The sequence below is a fragment of the Schistocerca gregaria genome, chromosome 7 (genome assembly GCF_023897955.1).
Source record: "Schistocerca gregaria isolate iqSchGreg1 chromosome 7, iqSchGreg1.2, whole genome shotgun sequence".
Taxonomy (NCBI): domain Eukaryota; kingdom Metazoa; phylum Arthropoda; class Insecta; order Orthoptera; family Acrididae; genus Schistocerca; species Schistocerca gregaria.
Genome location: NC_064926.1, coordinates 421,226,028 through 421,247,900, shown reverse-complemented (window position 1 = coordinate 421,247,900; position 21,873 = coordinate 421,226,028). Strand labels below are relative to the sequence as shown.

The 21,873-nt window shown below is 46.6% G+C and overlaps 1 protein-coding gene across 2 annotated transcripts in view; it reads right to left on the bottom strand.

The window, feature by feature from the left end:
* LOC126281204 (synaptotagmin-11) overlaps positions 1-21,873 on the bottom strand; it is a 1,096,906-nt gene that overhangs the window by 164,923 nt on the left and 910,110 nt on the right. For both annotated transcript variants that reach the window (XM_049979941.1, XM_049979939.1), the window contains one exon: positions 9,717-10,003. In XM_049979941.1, coding sequence (XP_049835898.1) covers positions 9,717-10,003 — 287 coding nt within the window. The remainder of the gene's footprint in view (positions 1-9,716; positions 10,004-21,873) is intronic.

The window sequence follows — 21,873 nt, the reverse complement described above, 5'->3', positions numbered from 1 at the left end:
CGCAGGAGGAGCTGGCCACTGTTCGCGAACAGCTGAACGTGTTAATGGTCACGGTCAGCCGTCTTGAGGCTGCTGCCTCGGAGTGTAGCGGCAGTGTGGAGTCTGGTGCATCGCATGGTACACCCCAGGTGTACATGCTTCGCCCACGGTCCCTGCTGTCGAGACATTTTCGCGCGTGCCGGGCGCGGTTGGGCCACCCTCTCCCCAAGGGGAGTGGCGGGTTCAGCGGCGTTCGCGGCGCACGAGGCGGAGGGTCAATGTGGAGGCTGGCCGTGTGGCATCGCCCACTCTGCCTGTGAGTGGACATGTGGCTGCTCCTTCAGCAAGGTCCGAGCAGGCACACGGGGGGACGGGTTTATTAGTTATTGGGAGCTCCAACGTTAGGCGGGTGATGGAGCCCCTTAGGGAAATAGCGGAAAGGTCGGGGAAGAAGGCCAGTGTTCACTCTGTCTGCTTCCCGGGGGGGGGGGGGGGGTCTCATCCGAGATGTGGAGGAGGCCCTACCGGCGGCGATAGAGAGCACTGGGTGCACCCGACTGCAAATTGTTGCTCATGTCGGCACCAATGACTCCTGCCGTCTGAGTTCAGAGGTCATCCTCAGTTCGTACAGGCGGTTGGCAGAATTGGTGAAGGCGGAAAGCCTCGCTCGCTGGGTGGAATCTGAGCTAGCTATTTGCAGTGTCGTTCCCAGAACCGACCGCGGTCTTCTGGTTTGGAGCCGAGTGGAAGGCTTAAAGCAGAGGCTCAGACGATTCTGCGGAGATGTGGGGTGCAAATTTCTCGACCTGCGCTATCGGGTGGATCGGGTGGAGAAATGTAGGGTCCCCCTGAATAGGTCAGGCGTGCACTACACGCAGGAAGCGGCTACAAGGGCAGCGATGTACGTGTGGAGTGCACATGTGGGTTTTTTAGGTTAGATAATTGCCTCCCTAGGCCCGACAAGACGCCTCCTGAGACGCAACAAGGTAGCAGCAGGCAAAACGCAATAGGGAATAACAGCATTCAGGTGGTAATAGTAAACTGCAGGAGCGTCTATAGAAAGGTCCCAGAACTGATCTCATTAATAAACGGTCACAACGCCCACGTAGTACTAGGGACAGAACGTTGGCTGAAACCAGATGTAAACAGTAATGAAATTCTAAACTCAGATTGGAATGTATACCGCAGAGACAGGCAGGACAGTGAAGGGGGAGGCGTGTTTATAGCGTTAAAAAGTACTATAGTATCCAAGGAAATTGACGGAGATCCGAAATGCGAAATAATTTGGGTGAAGGTCACGGTTAAAGCAGGCTCAAACAAGGTAATTGGATGTCTCTATAGGCCCCTGGCTCAGCAGCTGTTGTGGCAGAGCATCTGAAGGAAAATTTCTAAAATATTTCGAGTAGATTTCCCGACCATGTTATAGTTCTGGGTGGAGGTTTTAATTTGTCGGATATAGACTGGGAGACTCAAACGTTTATGACGGGTGGCAGGGACAAATAATCCAGTGAAATCTTTTTAAGTGCATTGTCTGAAAACTACCTTGAGCAGTTAAACAGAAAATCGACTCGTGGCGATAACATATTAGACCTTCTGGTGACAAACAGACCCGAACTATTTGAAACAGTTAACGCAGAACAGGGAATTAGCGATCATAGAGCGGTTACTGCATCAATGATTTCAGCCGTAAATAGAAATATTTAAAAAGGCAGGAAGATTTTTCTGTTTAGCAAAAGTGAAAACAAGCAGATTTCAGCGTACTTGACGGCTCAACACAAAACTTTTGTCTCAAGTACACGTAGTGTTGAGGATCAGTGGACAAAGTTCAAAATCATAGTACAATATCCATTAGATGAGTATGTGCCAAGCAAGATCGTAAGAGATGGAAAAGAGCCACCGTGGTACAACAACCGAGTTAGAAAACTGCTGCGGAAGCAAAGGGAAATTCACAACAAACATAAACAATTCCAAAGCCCTGCAGACAAACAGAAATTACGCGAAGCGAAATGTAATGTGAGGAGGGCTGTGCGAGAGGCGTTCAATGAATTCGAAAGTAAAGTTCTATGTACTGACTTGGCAGAAAATCCTAAGAAATTTTGGTCTAATGTCAAAGCGGTAGGTGCCTAGACACTCTGTGACCACAATGGTACTGAAACAGAGAATGATATACTAAAGGCCGAAATAAGAGTGATTTCAGGCGTGCCGCAGGGGAGTGTCGTAGGACCGTTGCTATTCGATTTATATATAAATGACCTCGGAAGTTCACTGAGGCTTTTTGCGGGTGATGCTGTGGTATATAGAGAAGTTGTAAAAATGGAAAATTGGACTGAAATGCAGGAGGATTTGCAATGAATTGACGCATGTGGCAGGGAATGGCAATTGAATCTCAATGTAGACAAGTGGAATGTGCTGCGAGAACATACACTCCTGGAAATTGAAATAAGAACACCGTGAATTCATTATTCCAGGAAGGGGAAACTTTATTGACACATTCCTGGGGTCAGATACATCACATAATCACACTGACAGAACCACAGGCACTTAGACACAGGCAACAGAGCATGCACAATGTCGGCACTAGTACAGTGTATATCCACCTTTCGCAGCAATGCAGGCTGCTATTCTCCCATGGAGACGATCGTAGAGATGCTGGATGTAGTCCTGTGGAACGGCTTGCCATGCCATTTCCACCTGGCGCCTCAGTTGGACCAGCGTTCGTGCTGGACGTGCAGACCGCGTGAGACGACGCTTCATCCAGTCCCAAACATGCTCAATGGGGGACAGATCCGGAGATCTTGCTGGCTAGGGTAGTTGACTTACACCTTCTAGAGCACGTTGGGTGGCACGGGATACATGCAGACGTGCATTGTCCTGTTGGAATAGCAAATTCCCTTGCCGGTCTATGAATGGTAGAACGATGGGTTCGATGACGGTTTGGATGTACCGTGCACTATTCAGTGTCCCCTCGACGATCACCAGAGGTGTACGGCCAGTGTAGGAGATCGCTCCCCACACCATGATGCCGGGTGTTGGCCCTGTGTGCCTCGGTCGTATGCAGTCCTGATTGTGGCGCTCACCTGCACGGCGCCAAACACGCATACGACCATCATTGGCACCAAGGCAGAAGCGACTCTCATCGCTGAAGACGACACGTCTCCATTCGTCCCTCCATTCACGCCTGTCGCGACACCACTGGAGGCGGGCTGCACGATGTTGGGGCGTGAGCGGAAGACGGCCTCACGGTGTGCGGGACCGTAGCCCAGCTTCATGGAGACGGTTGCGAATGGTCCTCGCCGATACCCCATGAGCAACAGTGTCCCTAATTTGCTGGGAAGTGTCGGTGCGGTCCCCTACGGCACTGCGTAGGATCCTACGGTCTTGGCGTGCATCCGTGCGTCGCTGCGGTCCGGTCCCAGGTCGACGGACACGTGCACCTTCCGCCGACCACTGGCGACAACATCGATGTACTGTGGAGACCTCACGCCCCACATGTTGAGCAATTCGGCGGTACGTCCACCCGGCCTCCCGCATGCCCACTATACGCCCTCGCTCAAAGTCCGTCAACTGCACATACGGTTCACGTCCACGCTGTCGCGGCATGCTACTAGTGTTAAAGACTGCGATGGAGCTCCGTATGCCACGGCAAACTGGCTGACACTGACGGCGGCGGTGCACAAATGCTGCGCAGCTAACGCCATTCGACGGCCAACACCGCGGTTCCTGGTGTGTCCGCTGTGCCGTGCGTGTGATCATTGCTTGTACAGCCCTCTCGCAGTGTCCGGAGCAAGTATGGTGGGTCTGACACACCGGTGTCAATGTGTTCTTTTTTCCATTTCCAGGAGTGTATAAAGAAAGATCCTTTATCATTTAGCTACAATATAGCAGGTCAGCAACTGGAAGCAGTTAATTCCATAAATTATCTGGGAGTAGGCATTAGGAGTAATTTAAAATGGAATGATCATGTAAAGTTGATCGTCGATAAAGCAGATGCCAGACTGAGATTCATTAGAAGAGTCCTAAGGAAACGCAATCCGAAAACAAAGGAAGGAGGTTACAGTACACTTCTTCGCCCACTGCTTGAATATTGCTCACCAATGTGGGATCCTTAGCAGATAGGATTGATATATGAGATAGAGAAGATCCAACAGAGAGCAGCACGCTTCCTTACAGCATCATTTGGTAATCGCGAAAGCGAGACGGAGATGACAGATAAACTCCAATGGAAGACTTTGCAGGAGAGACGCTCAGTAGCTCGGTACGGGCTTTTGTTGTAGTTTCGAGAACATACCTTCACCGAGGAGTCAAGCAGTATATTGCTTCCTCCTACGTATATCTCGCGAAGAGACCATGAGGATAAAATCAGAGAAACTAGAGCCCACACAGAGGCATACCGACAATATTTCTTTCCAGGAACAATTCGAGACTGGAATAGAAGGGAGAACCGATAGAGGTACTCAAAGTACCCTCCGCCACACACCGCCAGGTGGCTTGCGGAGTATGGACGTAGATGTAGATTTAGATTAGCATGCTACACCGTATAGGGTTTACTTAATCAAAAACGGATCACGAGAAAAAGATAAGTTTTATGTAAAACTGTCGTATATGCCTGGTTTTTTGAAGAAGCTAATCTATTTCACGGTGTTTTCACAGGTAACTTTACACAGATCAGCATACCGTATAGGCTTTATTTCATAAAAATCGGATCACGAAAGGAAAGACATCATAACTGAATGTTTCATCCATAGTAATATTATATACGGGAAAATAACTCTATCTCTTACGTTTTCCCTTCGCTGAGCCGATTTCGATGAAATTTGGCTTGGAGATAGGTTGGAAGAACATTGCCTGAGAAAGTGTGTGTTACAAAATGCTTATGGAAGTGAAGAATATTACATGAATTAGGGTAAATATTTTCTCTTTGAGAAAGCTATTCACTTCTTGGCCTTTGATCTTCACCATATCTGTGAAGATGCTTTTATTGGTTGTATACGTGATACGATCAAACGGAATGAATTCAATGCTTATACTATCTCCCATGTGTTAAATCCAAGCTTCCACACTATTTGTTGCACAATGTACACTTTGTATAATGCACAGCTACTTCAACAGCACGACGCAGATGCCTGCTGCTCCCCATGCCCTTCTGTATGCGATGCTCGGCAGTGACACTACGCATGCCGACGAATCGTGCATTGGGAGAGCTTGGGAGGAGGAAGAGTGGGGCGCACATCACGAGCTCAGCTTACCCAAACAGCCAGACATGTGAGGGCAGCTGATGTTGTTGCACGTACAGTAGCTTACTTAGGTGTCATCACTCGTAAGGACAGAACTACTTTTATGAGAATGCAGCCGCGTGTAACAGCTAGTTCAGTAATAAATGTCGTGAACTTTTACTCAGAACTGACATAATTTTTTGTGCATGTGCAACACAGCAGACGCTATGACCTATCTTAGATTTATATATAGCTTTTCACAATGACGGCTGGCTCTGAGCACTATGGGACTTAACATCTGAGGTCATCAGTCCCCTAGAACGTAGAACTACGTAAGGACATCACACAACACCCAGCCATCACGAGGCAGAGAAAATCCCTGACCCCGAATGACGGCTGGAATATAATATTTAAATTCTGAAGGAAGTGGGAATAAAATACAGGGAATGAAAGGTTATCTACAACTTATTTAGGAACTGAACTGCAGTTAAAAAAGTCGAAATGGGAGCAGTGGTTGAGAGGCGAAGGAGACAGTGTTGTAGGCTATGCTCGAAGTTATTCAGTCTACCCATTCATATAACTGTGAAGGAAATAAAGGAGACATTCCGATGAGAATTATATTCACAAGATAGAAGTTAATACTTGAAAGCTTCCCAATGACATCGCTGTCAAATATGGCAATCGACTTGGAAAAGGTGTTTGATGGAATGGATATTGTGTTGATAAAATAAAATACGAAATGGGTAATCGAAAGTAGTCGAATTAAATCAGGGGGTGCTGAGGGAATTTGAGTAAGAATAAGACCTCAGAGTGGCAAAAAGCTTTTGTTGTTTGGACGGCAAAATAAGTAGTGGTGGCTGAAGCAAAGAGGATATAAAATGCAGACTGGCAGTAGCAGGAAAGGCATTTACTAAAAAGAGAATTTTGTTAACATCGTACAGTAGAGAGTGCTGTACCTACGCGATACTGTGCCAAGAACTTGAACTAGGTGGTCGAACTTCCCGCCTGGCAACTCCCGACCACTGACGCCATACGATAATTTCCATTTTTTTTTCTACGTCCACGCCCCAAATGTGGTTATTCGCGCTTTAGACAGCTGCTCACATAATGTGTGTGGTCTGTATATTTGCTTATACACTGATGAGCCAAACATTATGGCCACTTGCTTGTCTGTCCGTCTTGGCATGAAATACAACACTGATATATCAGGGATATGAAAGTTTGTTGGTAGGTTTGTGGAGGTAGGTGGCATTAAATGTCTACCCACAGGTCATGTAATTGGCGCAAATAACCGGCCGCTGATTTGCGTACTCGATGATGGAGCCTGACAGCGATCTAGGTGGATTCTGTAGGATATACATCAGATGAATTTGGTCGCCGAGATATCAACTTGAGTTCAAACCACTGTAGCACGGTTAAGGCTCCGAGACATGGACAGTTAGACTGCTGAAAGATGACATCGCCGTCGGAGAAGACATCAAGTATGATGCAGGTAGTTCGAAACTGTCAGCGTGTCTTCGATTACTACCACAGGTCCCATGCTAGCGCAGGAGAATGTCTCCCATAGCATAAAATGGACTTAGAACTTCTTGAAAGTGTATCTTAACCTGATTAGTGCTTCGATACAAATTTCCAACTTAGTCAAATGCTGTCTCTAACATCAGTGTTCAGAAAAAAGGTAATAATAAATCCGTAAAACTGACTTGTACTTCTGTTTAAACTCGCTAATATCAAAAATTACTAGATGAATTTTCACGAGATTTTCGCAGGTAACTTGAGCATAGCTTCAGACACCGTATACGCTATATTTCATCAATATCTGAACCCCAAAAAAGGTATCGCGGTGTAATGTTTTACCTAAAACCGTCAAATTTGTCTGTTTCCCTATTTTAAATAGCTAATTTTGAAAACTACTAGAAGAATTTTCATCGGATGGATCGCGAAAAAAAGATCAGTTTTATCTAAAACTGTCGTATCTGTCTGTTTTTTGAACAAGCTAATCACTTTCATGATGTTATCACAGGTAACTTCACACAGATTAGGATACCGTATAGACTATATTGCCCAAAAATTTGATCACTAAAGGAAAGACATCATAGCTGAATGTTTTATCCATAGTAATATTATAAATGAGAAAATAACTCTATCTCTTACGTTTTCCCTACGCTGAACCGATTTTGAAGAAATTTGGTTTGGATAGTACACATGGCTCTAATCACTATGGGACTTAACATCAGAGGTCACCAGTCCCATAGACTTAGGACTACTTAAACCTAACTAACCGAAGGATATCACACACATCCATGCCCGAGGCAGGATTCGAACCTGCGACCATAGCGGTCGCGCGGTTCCAGACTGAAGCGCCTAGAACCGCTCAGCCACACTGGCCGGCGCATTTGCGGTGCGGGCGTTTCAAAAGATGGATGAAGATGACGATTGGTCGAGTAACGTGTTGTCGACCGACGTAGCTCATTTCACGCTCCGAGGGTCTGTCAACGCCCACAACTGCAGAACTGCAGAATTTGGGCTACCGAAAATCCTAGAACTGTCGTTGAAACTCCATTGCACGGCGAGAATGTCACGGTATGGATTGGATTTACCAGATCTACCATTAACGGGCCTATTTTCTTCGAGGACATGCGTGATTTTTGTAACTGCTACCGTGACGGGTGAAAGGTACACCGATATGTCACAGAATCGTATCATCCGCAGCCTGGCTGATAAACACCTGCTGGAACGTACGATGTTTATGCAGCCATGGTGCTCCACCCCATGTTGCTAGACGCGTGAAAGATCTTTTGCGCGCGTCGCTTAGTGATGATCGTGTGCTCAGCCACCACTTTCGTCATGCTTGGCCTCCCAGGTCCCCAGACCTCAGTCCGTACGATTATTGGCTTTGGGGTTACCTGAAGTCGCAAGCGTATCGTGATCGACCGACATCTCTAGGAATGCTGAAAGACAACATCCGACACCAATGCCTCACCATGACTCTGGACATGCTTTACAGTGCTGTTCACAACATTATTCCTCGACTACAGCTATTGTTGAGGAATGATGGTGGTCATATTGTGCATTTCCGGTAAAGAACATCATCTTTGCTTTGACTTACTTTGTTATGCTAATTATAGCTATTCTGATCAGATGAAGCGCCATCTTTCGGACATTTTTTGAACTTTTGTATTTTTTCGGTTGTAATAAAACCCCATGTCATTCCAAGCATGTGTGTCAATTTGTACCTCTCTGTGTACATTATTCCGTGATTTATTCAGTTTTCAAGTTTATACTGCCTTTTTGATCACATGGTACATACCCCTCAGTTGTGGTTGCACCTAAAGTACAGCTATCTGTATCGCTGAGGCACGCAAGCCTCCCCATCAACAGCAAGGTCCACAGTTCATGTACTTTTCCACAACCTGCTGTTGTACCGTCTATGGCCGTCCTATCGTCCTCACCCCCACCCTTAAGTACCTTGGCGTCACCCTCGACCGTCGCCTCTCCTGGACCCCCCCACCTCCAGACAATTCAAGCCAAGGTACGCTCCCGACTCCATCTCCTCATGCTCCTTTCCTGCCCGTACATCGGGTCTGGACCCTTCCACCATCCTCCACACCTATAAATCCCTTATCCGCCCTATCCTCTGATACGCCAAACCTGCCTGGATTTCCGCTCCTCCTACCTTTTACAAATCCCTTCAGATCCTCGAACGCCATGCTCTTCGCCTCACCTATCGCAGCCGTCTCTCCTCCCTCACATCCTCTCCCACCCCCGTCCACTGCCGCACCTGCATTTCCACGACCCACCTGCTCTCCATTGCTCAACTCTCCTTACCCTCTCCCAAGGTGACTTCCGCCAGCTCCCCCTCCCTGATGATACCCTCCCCCCCTCCATCTACCCTTCCTACCAACTTTGATGCTTCCCTCCCACTTCCTGTGTTTGTTCCTATGGGCACCTCTCTCCCTTCTCTCCCCCTTCCCTCCCTCCTCTCCTTTTTCACCCCTCCTTCTCCGGGCTTCCCCTACCCCTATACCTTCACTCCTCCCCCCATCTCCTCTGCCATTGGCATCTTTGGTCTCCCTCCCCCACCACCTTCTTCCCCTCTTGGCAGGTCCCCGGACTCGCACACGCTGAGTGGACATTAATGCGCCGGAGATCATCGCCATCAGTTTCTCGTGTGTGTGCCATCGTGTTTGTGATTTAGTGTTTTTCGCCGCCACGTTCCTTCATTCACGTGTACTGTCTAAGTCATCAGTGTTTGTGCACAGTGCCGACAGTTTTTCGTGTTCTTTCGTCGAGTGTGAACGGCTTCGTGTTTTTAATTTTTGTATCTACTGTTTTTTAACCATCAATCTGTTACTTTTCTTTCTTCCTTGTCTCTTTTATTGTAATGCTTGTGGCTGAAGAGCGGAGTAGATTTATCCACTGCCAGCCCACCTTTGTATGAGGTGAAAAATAACAATACAGAAAAAACTGCTGTCGTACACCAGAGAGCACGTCGCTGTAGTTGTGAGTGGTGTCTGTACTGACCCCTGGCGGAGTCTTGGCCGGGTTGCCGGTGGGCGAGGGGCTCTTGCGCAGGTAGTGCGGGGCTGGCGCGCCGCCGGCCGGGGAGCGGACGGCCGTGGGCCTGCGCGGCGGCTGGTGCAGCGACAGCGCGCCCAGGCCGGCGCCGCCCCCGCCGCCCCCGCGCAGCGCCTTCTTGGCCGCCGCGGAGCCGCCGCCGTGCCGCCGGTAGCAGAGGCAGGCCACCGCCGCCACCGCCACGAGGAAGAGCGCGCCGCCCAGGCATATGCCCACCAGCGCCGGCGTCGTCACTGCAACACACGGGGCACACACCTCTGTCCATCTGGGATCGTCACAACGATATAAGGTTTGTCATCACAATACAGCCCCACAACATCTCAAAACATAATTACTTGGAAACTACACTACTGGCCATTAAAATTGCTACACCACGAACATGACGTGCTACAGACGACAGGAAGATGATGCTTTGATATGCAAATGATTAGCTTTTCAGAGCATTCACACAAGGTTGGCGCCGGTAGCGACACCTACAACGTGCTGACATGAGGAAAGTTTCCAACCGATTTCTCATACTCAAACAGCAGTTGATCGGCGTTGCCTGGTGAAACATAGTTGTGATGCCTCGTGTAAGGAGGAGAAATGCGTACGATCACGTTTCCGACTTTGATAAACATCTGATTGTAGCCTATCGCGATTGCGGTTTATCGTATCGCGACATTGCTGCTCACATTGGTCGAGATCCAATAACTGTTACCAGAATATGGAATCGGTGGGTTCAAGAGGGTAATGTAGAACGTAGTGCTGGAACCCAATGGCCTTGTGACACTATCACTCGAGACGACAGACATCATATCCGCATGGTTGTAACGAATCGTGCAGCCAAGTCTCGATCCCTGAGTCAACAGATGGGAACGTTTACAAGACAACAACCATGTATACGAACAGTTCGACGACGTTTGCAGCAGCATGAACTATCAGCTCGGAGACCGTGGCTGCGGTTACCCTTGACGTTGCATCACAGACAGGAGTGCCTGCGATGGTGTACTCCACGACGAACCTGGGTACACGAATGGCAAAACGTCATTTTTTTAGATGAATCCAGGTTCTGTTTACAGTATCATGATGGCCGCATCGCGGTGAACGCACATTGGAATCGTGATGGTATGGGGTGCCATTGGTTACACGTCTCGGTCACCTCTTGTTCGCACTGACGGCACTTTGAACAGTGGACGTTACATTTCAGATGTGTTACGACCCGTGGCTGTACCCTTCATTCGATCCCTGCGAAAACCTACATTTCAGCAGGATAATGCACGACCGCATGTCCAGTTCCTGAATGGGCCTTTCTGGATACAGAAAATATTCGACTGCTGCCCTGGCCAGCACATTCATCAGATCTCTCACCAATTGAAAACGTCTGGTCAGTGGTGGCCGAGCAACTGGCTCGTCACAATACACCAGTCTCTACTCTTGATGAACTGTGGTATTGTAGGCGCCCTGGTCGTCCCGGTTGCCTACGCTGGACTGGATGGCTGAGCGGTAACCTCTCCAGCTGTCAGGATGGTAGGAAATGGCTGCGGAAGCGTCAGAAACGCTAAATAAATATTATTAATTCGTAACACCTTTATTCCTGCCGAGTACAATGTGGTCCGCATAACACAGGCTGGCTGAGCTTGGTGAAATCAACGACCTTCCCCAAGTCCTCACTGACTCGTAGCGATGACACCAGATCCGGGCCGCACAGTCTTGCTAGCGCAGCGCCGCGTGCTGTGACGTAGCGGGGGAATGTCCTTACTTCGTACTTCGGCCGCGCGTGGCTGGCAGCGCCCAGCTGGGTCGCCGGCTCAGCTGCCGACAGCAAGAGGCTCTGGGTTGGAGTCCCGACGCTGTCGGCACGAGAGGCGTTCTCCTCCTGCGGAGTGTACTCTATCCCACCCCGTCTTCTTCTCTGCTCCTCCTGGTGTCTCATCCGCAGTGGATGGGCGGAATGGGCTGCAATGCCCCAGCGTCGTCGGCTCACCCGGTTGTGACGGCGGATGCACAGGGCCTAGGCCCTGTACGATCTCGACGACGGCTCACTGATGTGGCCAGCATTAGCGACCGAGTGTGCCGCGATGTCTGCTAATCCTGGGTTGATGATTGACAGTGGCAGCAGGGAGGACCAGAGCTGGTACTGTCCCCTCACGTCTGAAGCTTGATGCCCGCCCTTACTGCAGCATCTCCTTAATAAAGATTAACATGTCGAACACCGAGCTGAGAGCTATGCAGCGACCCAGTACACATCTAACTGCAAGTCTAACTGCGAGTGCCTTGTTGCTATCAAAGCTGGCGTATTTAAAGGAAGCACGAGCGACATCCTGACGTAATGCTCGTTTGTAATGAACGCATTCGTTCCGCTTATACTGCTGATTCATCTGTCGTAGTCGCCCTTAGGTGTTTTTGTAACAGAGTTATGTGTTGTTACGGCAGACTTTCGCGAAGTTATGAAATGCAGTACAGCTGACGCTACACCTCTGTCGTACACTCTACGAAAGTCTCCGTCTAACACAAACCCTAAGCAACTGTCTGTCGCCTGTTGTGAGAAACCAGGCCATTGCCCCTGCGTGACCCATTTCGTGTGCCCCTCCCCTCTCCCGTATTTCACGTAATTAGACTTATTTTCGCTAGGTGTGAGGATACATCTGAGCTTTCGCCATACTTTCGTGAATGTCTGAGTAATCAGTGTTGGGTGGACTGGCCGATAGATCGCTTTCCGTGGGGTGATATGCATTTAAAAACTATGTCGCAACGGATATCTAATAGGACAGGAAAACATGACACATGGGTTTTGTACCTCGCAAAATACAATAAACAGGGTGCTTAATTAACTACGAAATGAAATAGTGGTCAACATTAATCCTTATTTATTACAAAGTTCCCTCTGACAATAGGGAATAATAAATTATTACAGGATCTGTTCGATCATAAGAAATGCAGAGTATTGTTGACGCAGGACAATACTAATCTAACATTTGAATATCCCGGCAAAGACAGGAGAGTTTAGATGAATGGCACATGACCGTAATATACACGTCATTTAGGGGAAGATGAATACTTGGTGGTTATGCAGTCTGACACGTCAACTCTCTGTACGATCTCCACACCAAATCTCTAGACCAAATGTTCTCTTTCTGATTGCCGGATGAAGTCTCCTCCACCATGCTCCAAGTCGATGTTCTCTCGCTAGCAACACAGAGTTCTTTCACCTTTCTGCAAGTCTGTATCAATGAAAAATGCTCTACAAACTACTGGCCAAAGATATTGTTTCTATCTACCTCCTAGCAAAGGTTTTGCAGCACTAACTAATCGTTACAGTTCTTATACAATTCTGAGTTACTCTCCCATTAGTCAGATAAGTTTGCTATTTCAACCAACACATTGGTCTCAAGCTCGAATTTCTCGGAAACTGATGTCCTGACTGGAACTGAAAAGAATAAACGTATTACACGAAATTATAATTTAAATTTTAAAACCACAAGAAACTTTATTTCCGGGTTTGGCAACAGAATCCACGCACCAACACTCCAGATTTGGCAACCGGAGAACCTCAAGAGAATCTGTGGAGCTACACCTAAGATTTTATAACTTGAAGATCCTCAAGAGAATCCATGGTCCTTCACCTATAGATATGGCAGCCTGAAAATCGTAAGGGCATCTGTGGACCTTGTAAGTTGTCGATGGTTGTTACGAGAGACTGTTTTTGAGTAATTTGATTGTGTGTTTGATTGAATATTTTTATATGGCTCTCATCACCTGACATAAGCAAATCGTTACCCCCATAACGATGGTAAATTCAATTCATTAGACGACCGTCACACACGGGCGCTCACAAAGAAAGACCTCGTCTCTCCACCGCTCGCTTCCCAGCAAGGCTCAGCTCTCCACCATCGTAATTCCGAAAACGAATCATATTCCCGAAACTACGGAATATTCACCGTCTCTACAGATTCTTTCGAACGCCGACCAATCATTTTTAGTCTTTTGTCGTCCAGTGCGGGAAATTTGCGAGGAAAAACCTATAATCGTACAATGGTACGCTTCTGAGTAAAAATCCTTGGAAATAACCCAGCCTGCGTGGTTTCCGACGTGCGGCTACTTCGTTCCTCTCACCTGCGTCCAACATTTGCAAAGTTCGGAAGTATTATCCGGTTATCCTTCCGGCCCTACTAAAATAGCGGCTGGCCGTCACCCATTGTGCTCCAGAGCTCAGGTGCCACGACGTCCGTCTAGCTACTTCCTGTGTTTAAGCAGGACCAACACCTGTGCGGGCCTTCCACCCAGAGCTTGAGTTCTGTCTGCCATTTCATATCCACTGGCGTTACAACCTCTAGTAGTATAGGCAATCATTCATTACGCCGTTTTTATAATAAAAACAGTCCGCCACCTTTCATGCAAGCAATAAGCGTTAACAATTACTTACAAGGCGTACTTGACAATGTCAGTCTCCTTTAAATATTCATATACAGGGTGTCCCAGCTATCTTGTCAACCCAAAATATCTCTCGAACAATAACAGCTTTTGGTAAACGACTTTCAGCGGTATCAATGTAGGGCTGGGGCCCATGAATGTGCATATTTTGAAACATTCTAAAATGAAAGCATATGTGTTTTTTAGCACAAACTTATGTTATTTTAAATGGACCCCCTATATTTTTTCTTTAGCAAACCCATAGCATGACAAAGCACATACACAATGGCGTTGATTGCATCGCGATATTCCCATTACATCCCGAGATATTGAGACGCGAAGTTGACGCTTGAAACACCCGACATGCGCTGCTAGCGTACGTCCTGAGGCTCAGGCGTGAACCCCATGCTTCCCGTAATCGCGATGTGATTGACAAGTAAGTGTACCTCTTGATAAGTATGGAGGTGTGTTTACATATGTCAATGACATCGCGATTACGGGAAGCATGGGGTTCACGCCTGAGCCTCAGGACGTGCCCTAGCAGCGCATGTCGGGTGTTTCAAGCGTCAACTTCGCGTCTCAATATCTCGGGATGTAATGGGAATATCGCGATGCAATCAACGCCATTGTGTATGTGCTTTGTCATGCTATGGATTGCTGAAGAAAAAATATAGGAGGTCCATTTAAAAAAAACATAAGTTTGTGTTAAAAAACACATATGCTTTCATTTTAGAATATTTCCAAATATGTACATTCATGGGCCCCAGCACTACATTGATACCGGTGAAAGTCGTTTACCAATAGCTGTTATTGTTCCAGAGATATTTTGGGTGGACAAGATAGCTGGGACATCCTTTATATGATGTACAACCTATCAAATGATGTGTAATTGTTGTTGTAGTTCACGGGAAAGTATGTGGATGAGTGCTTGTAAGGTGCAAAATTATAGCCACCTTACACGACTTAGAGCGCATGTGCTGGACCATGTTTTGTACTGGCATGCTTTGTGGCCCTTTCCCACTCATGTAAACATACCGCTGGCGCAGGGCACACCGCGCGCAATCCAATATCAACAACAGCTTCATTCAGTTGTTTCAGCACTGTAGTAACATGCTACCTAGAGGCATACAACGCTTTGATGGAGTCACGTTGGTGGCTTTATTTTCAGCTGATCATACACAGCAAGATGTTGCCGAACGGTCACATGTTACTCAAATTGTTGTGCCTAAGGTGTGGAGAAAGTACAGGGAAATGGGAAATGTGAACGCAGTGGTCGTCCTCGTATGACAAAACCAATGCATGATCGTTTCCTCCAACTGTCGGCTCGCAGGTGCCAAACATCAGCTGCCAGGATACCGGAAATGACTTCTGACAGGCCACAGGTACTCGTATCTCAGTCCAAACAGTGCGCAGAAGATGGCATCAGGATGGTTTTCATTCCAGAAGACTAATGAGAAGTTTTGCACTGAACTAACGCAGCCGATTCATTCCAAGGACCTGGGCTCTGGCACATCAACATTTGACCGTTGCTGAATGAAGTAATGCCATGTTTGCTGAAGAGACTAGGATAGGTTTGCGACCGCACACTAGACGTTTTAGAGTTTGGAGAAGCGCTAGACACCAGGAGCACCGATACGTTCAGGAAGTCCATCCGTTTTCAGGTGGAAGTGTAATGTTCTGTGCAGCAATAATGATAGGATGGCGGACCCCTCTACAACAATTTGACTGGTCCCCCAAGAGGTCCTACAAAGGACAGTAAGGCCCTAAAGGCGTGAAGTCGGTGACAGCTTCATTCTAGTCAATAAGAATGCAAGACCGCACCATTTTCTCCCAGTATCTCGGTTCCTTAAAAGATGAAACATCAACCGAATGCACTGGTCAGCACAGTCCGCAGACATGAATGCGACTAAGCATGCATAATAACTGTTGAAGGCGGCCATTTCACAGTGTCCGAATGCATCTGACGATCTTCGGGACCTCACTGCAGTCGCCATTGAGGACTGGGACCTCATACTCCAAGATAAACTTGATGGCCTCATCCAGAGCATGTCTCGCAGAGTGGAAGAATTTATCCGTGTACAGGGATGGCATACGCACTACTAAAGACTGATAAACATCGTCATGGGATAAAGATTTTCATTGTGTTTCTTTTCAGGATGTGCACTTCGGAGAGAGCCTACTTTGTTTTGTAATGATTTTTTGCAACCAACCAAAAACGCTTTTGTTTTGAGCAGGAATTATGTTATTTTGTTAATAGGATATTGTACAAACCTCAGTGGGTGCACTATAAGAAGCCATTGTTGTAAACTCTACGATATCTCAAACTTTTGTTGATATGTGTAGATTAGCTGTTTTTTTGGTAGTTATAAAACATAAACACTTACGTGAACGAAATTTCTTGTGTAGTATTTGTATCACTGGTAACGCCACACTCGCTTTTGAGCAAGATCTGTGAATTCTGATCCGTAGTTGTTTGCGGATTCCCCCAAGTGTGGTTGTGCTGAAGGATTAATGAGTCAGAAGTCACATGTTGAGCACAGCTGATAACTGCAGTAGAAGCACGGTCACATCAGTCTCACAGGTCAGAACAGTGCGGTTGGCCTTCAGAGACGCAGCGCTGATGGGTAGGTCCGTAAGAAGTTATCGGATATGTTACAGGTTGAATGACAAATATTCTGAGTGCGGGCCAGTGAAAATTGTCTTATAAGATGCTTACTCGCATTTCAGGTGGTTAACCAGTTACAACATTCGTTACGCTTGGCTCTCCAGGACTGTCCTACACTCTCCCTCTCTCTCTTTGTGCGCTGATCAACAAGGGTGGACCTATATAAGCACACCGTATTTCTTATTCCCACTTCTAAATTATTGATGTTAACCAATGGTAGGTATTTTTACATTTCCTTAAGCATTCGGTCTTGGTGGGATCTGAGCGCGGGGTTGGCGTCTCATGACCCTTAAAAAGGCTCAAGCACTCCGTCCCCATTTCACTTTCTAAGCTGCTGTCTTAACAGCCCATGTTTTTCAATGAATTTTGCCAGCCTGCAGTTCTTTCCACAGTTGCAGTTATTCAGCGACTCTTCCAAAAATGCACGCTTTCCCCGACCACAAACAGCTCGCTAAAAACAGTGTCCCTGAACAGCAAGAAGATATTATCTATATTGCGTGACTTTGGGCGTCCGGCGCCGAGGTGACTTTTAAAACATAGTCTGACATAACAGCAAGGCCTGGTCCTTTGCACGTGTGCGAACGGGACTTACGTGAATTCTGCTGGGGTCTGGTTCCCTGCTCATTTTATGACCCCTACAGTGCGTCACCTAGACTATAGCCAAGATCAACCCGCTTTCACAGTGGCTTCTTATTTAGGTGTGCATGCAGTAAAAAACGTAAATGTCGCGTAGGGCCTCCCGTCGGGTAGACTGTTCGCCGGGTGGAGGTCTTTTGAGTTGACGCCATTTCGGCGACCTGCGCGTCGATGGGGATGAAATGATTATGAGAACACAACACACAGTCCCTGAGCGGAGAAAATCTCCGACCCAGCTGCGAATCCAACCTGGGCCCTCAGGATTGACCATTCTGTCGCTCTGACCACTCAGCTACCGGGGGGCGGACGCGCATGCAGTACAACATAGGAAATTGTAATCTAACAAGGGGAAGGCCTCAGACACGGCCAACCGATTCTGCTCAAATTTGGCAGGTCGCTTGGGTACAACCGAAAACGAGGGAATCTAAGATATTTTTGGTCAACACCCCAGCAATTTTGAGAAAACCACCCCTAAAGGTTATGACGAGCAATCGACTCAAAGTTGGAGGGATCGATAGGTAATTGTAAATAGAGCATTTTTCATCATCAGGTATATGGGCCGCAAATGCAAACTTTTCCAGAAATTGAGGCAAGTAACTTTTACAACTGCCGCTTCTGTACCAACACGGTAAACGCTTTTTGGCGACAGCGCTGATAGCGTAACGGCTAAGGTAACTCGCTGGGAATCGGTAAACCCAGGTTCGAATTTCGTAGAAACCTTCATGGTATAATACTTCAGTATAAAAAAAAGTCATTTCGTTCGTCAGCTCCAAAAATCGCTCGACGACAGCCGCTCATATCAATCTGGAATGCTTCCAATAGTGCATTGATAATGCATCTGTCTTGCAATACTTTTACAAACCAAAACACAGCATCGGTAATACTGTGACAGGCTCCCAAATATATATTTCAGCGCTAGTCGAAGGGTGTACACCCTCCATTAGTCAGATTATGCACCTGAAAGACATGACACAACAAACAATAACTAGATAATATGGCATACACAGACGAGCTAATTACTACACACTACATACAGAACTCGTCATATGTTACTTCGGCGCATTAACGATGAAAAAATCATCCACGAGTTAACTCTTTCCGATTACTTATATAAGGCTCGTGCTGGTCACTTTCACTCTTCCAGGTTCACAACTATGATATGACGAAGTTGCAATGGGGACAACATAGCTCTCCCCGCGTGCATTTTGTCCCGTGCCTCGCTGTAAACAAGCGTCGCGAGGTTGGCTGTCTGTGATCTTTTGCGAGGAATTCGCAGCACTCTTACTCGGAGTTGTTTTCATGTGACAAGGATTAAAAGTTTAATACTTTACTAACTCACAGCGATTGGGAAATAAGATTTCCTACCTTATTATTGTCATTCCTCATTGATTTACTTACCTTATTAACCCTCCTATCCCTATCAATTGAGATATGGAAAAATACAAACGAAAAGAAGACTATCCGCTAAGTTTCTTCGAGATTCGAACCCGGTCTTCTCCGATTCCCAGCCAGTTACCTTGGCCATTGCGCTATCGGCACTGTCGGCGAAAAGCGTTTACCATGTGGGTACAGAAGCGGCAGTTATAAAAGTTTCTTACCTCGATTTTTGGGAAAGTATGCGTTTTCGCACTCCATACCTGATAATAAAAAATGCTCTGTTTACAATTATCTATCGATCCCGCCAATTTTGAGTCGATTGCTCACCGTAACCTTTAGGGGTGATTTTCTCAAAATTGCGGGGGGTGTTGACCCAAAATACCTTGGAGTACTTCGTTTTAGGTTGTACCCAAGCGAACTGCCAAATTTGAGCTGAATCGGTTGGCCGTGTCTGAGGCCTTCCCCTTGTAAGTAGTTAAGTATTGCCAATTACTGGTACACATTCATATATAATTTTCCAGTGGAGATTAATTTAGGCTGATTTATTTTGGCTCTTTGTTATGGGTTTTACATAAGTTATAGGGCAGTCTGGGAAAAACGTAGATGTAACAACTTATACACCTCTTGTGTTGGCAACGAAGCAAAGTAGCTAGAGATAAGTGTCGTTTCCACGAAATTCATAGCGTTGCAGATTTACATAGTTAAGTTCCTCAAATGTACTGTATTGTAAAATGCTCCTTTTACAAAGATCTGAAGTCAGTAGACACAAAAGGCGCCACTGCATGCCTCATGACGCTAATAGTCGACCACTGTTGTCACTGTTGATGTAGTGCATAGCGTATCGATCGCCCGGTCGACGTTGCACTGACGAAGAACCGAGTTAACACGAAAGCAGTCCGTTTTAGCCGCGGAGCGTAATTCGTCGGCACTCTGGTATATGTCCGCCCTGAGAGCTGTTTAATTACACATTCTGCGCGTGCCTCCAGCGCCCAGGCATGTTAACGACGTCCGTCGCTACCGCGGAGTTTGTTGGGCCGCAATAAACTGCGATATATTTATCTATTCGCGGACGAAGTACTAACGGGCGTTGGTATAGCGAGATCATGGGGGCGGAGGTGGATGGGTCGGACTTAAAGGAAGGAGTAATAGCGTTTGTTATTGGATTTTGGTTATATACTACGATGTATAAGATCACTCGTAATAGGGTGAACCCAGGTACTCGTAAAGTAAAAGAGGTTTGTTGGGAGCGATATCCAAAGGTTATGGAACGACATCTTATGGAACGTAAAGTATAGTAGATGCTCCAAAACCTAAATGAGGAAAGCAGTTAACATATTTAGATACATAATGTAAGGAAAATTCACTGGGAAACTTATTTTAAATTACTGTATAAGGATGTAACAAATATGGGAATTGAAGCCACACACCAGAGCACAGAAAGTTACTACCTAAGAGCTTCTCAATGGAGAAAATGCGGACGGCAATAAAAAGACTTAAAATACCTAGGGACAGGAATGAACAAAATATAGGGGACCAGTAATCATATCAACAAATTAGTATTCTACTGAATAGTATAGAGGGGTATCCCCTATTCAAAAGTCCATAACAGGCAAACTAAATGACGGAGTTGTGTCTTCTTTGGTAGTGTAATAGTTTGTAGTTCCGCCAATCGCCACACAAGCGTTGTATTGCATTGTTTTGTCAGATGACAGTCGCCAGATAGACAGTGTTTTGTTCTTAGTTGTACCTAGTTACTCGAGTAAACATGGCTGGCGCAAGGCTTACATTCGATGAAAGGAAATCAGTTTTGAAGTGGTATTTTAAGTACGAAAACATTAATGAGGTTCAACGGCAATGGCGAAATGTGTATCAAACAGAGCCACCGACACGTTTAACGATTCGTCGCATTCGAGACAAATCTGAAGCCGAAGGCTGTGTTAAAATGTACACAAACAACAGTAACAAGCCCAGGTAACTCCCGTCGTGTGTTACAAAAATTCACTCAATCACCACAGAAGTCTGTGAGACAGTGTGCCCGTGAAACTGGAGTGAGTCGCTCAAGTGTTTGGCGAATTTTGAAGACAGCAAAGTGGAAGTGCTGCATCCCACGATTGCTACACGTATCCACCGCGTTCCCCAGACCTAATTCCTCTGGACTTTTACCAGTGGGGAACACTAAAGGACGTCCAGAATGAGATTTTCACTCTGCAGCGGAGTGTGCGCTGATATGAAATTTCCTGGCAGATTAAAACTGTTGGCCCGACCGAGACTCGAATTCGGAACCTTTGCCTTTCGCGGGCAAGTGCTCTACCATCTGAGCTACCGAAGTACGACTCATGCCCGGTCTTCACAGCTTTACTTCTGCCAGTATCTCGTCTCCTACCTTCCAAACTTTACAGAAGCTCTCTTGCGAACCTTGCAGAACTAGCACTCCTGAAAGAAAGGATATAGCGGAGACATGGCTTAGCCACAGCCTGGGGGATGTTTCCAGAATGAGATTTTCACTCTGCAGGAGACGAGATACTGGCAGAAGTAAAGCTGTGAGGACCGGGCGTGAGTCGTGCTTCGGTAGCTCAGATGGTAGAGCACTTGCCCGCGAAAGGCAAAGGTCCCGAGTTCGAGTCTCGGTAGGGCACACAGTTTTAACCTGCCAGGAAGTTTCACTAAAGGACGTCGTTTATCGACAAAAGTCACGCACATTGTATGAACTTCGAGAATTTATCGTACACTCATGTGCAAATATCCAACTGAACACGTTGCAGTCGGTAGTTCGTGCTGCAGTTCGGTGTTGTCGTTTGTGTGTGGATGTTAATGGTGATCATTTCGAACAACTACAGTGATATCTTTAAATTGGACTTTAAGCTACACATCAAAAATGACACAACTCCGTCAACTAGTTTGCAAGTTATGGACTTTTAAACAGTGGAAACATTTTTTTGGACCCCTCTGTATTTGGAAGGAAGGTAGGATGCCAAGACAATGGAAAGAGGATATCACTATTCCAGTATATGAAAATGGAGATAAACATGTATT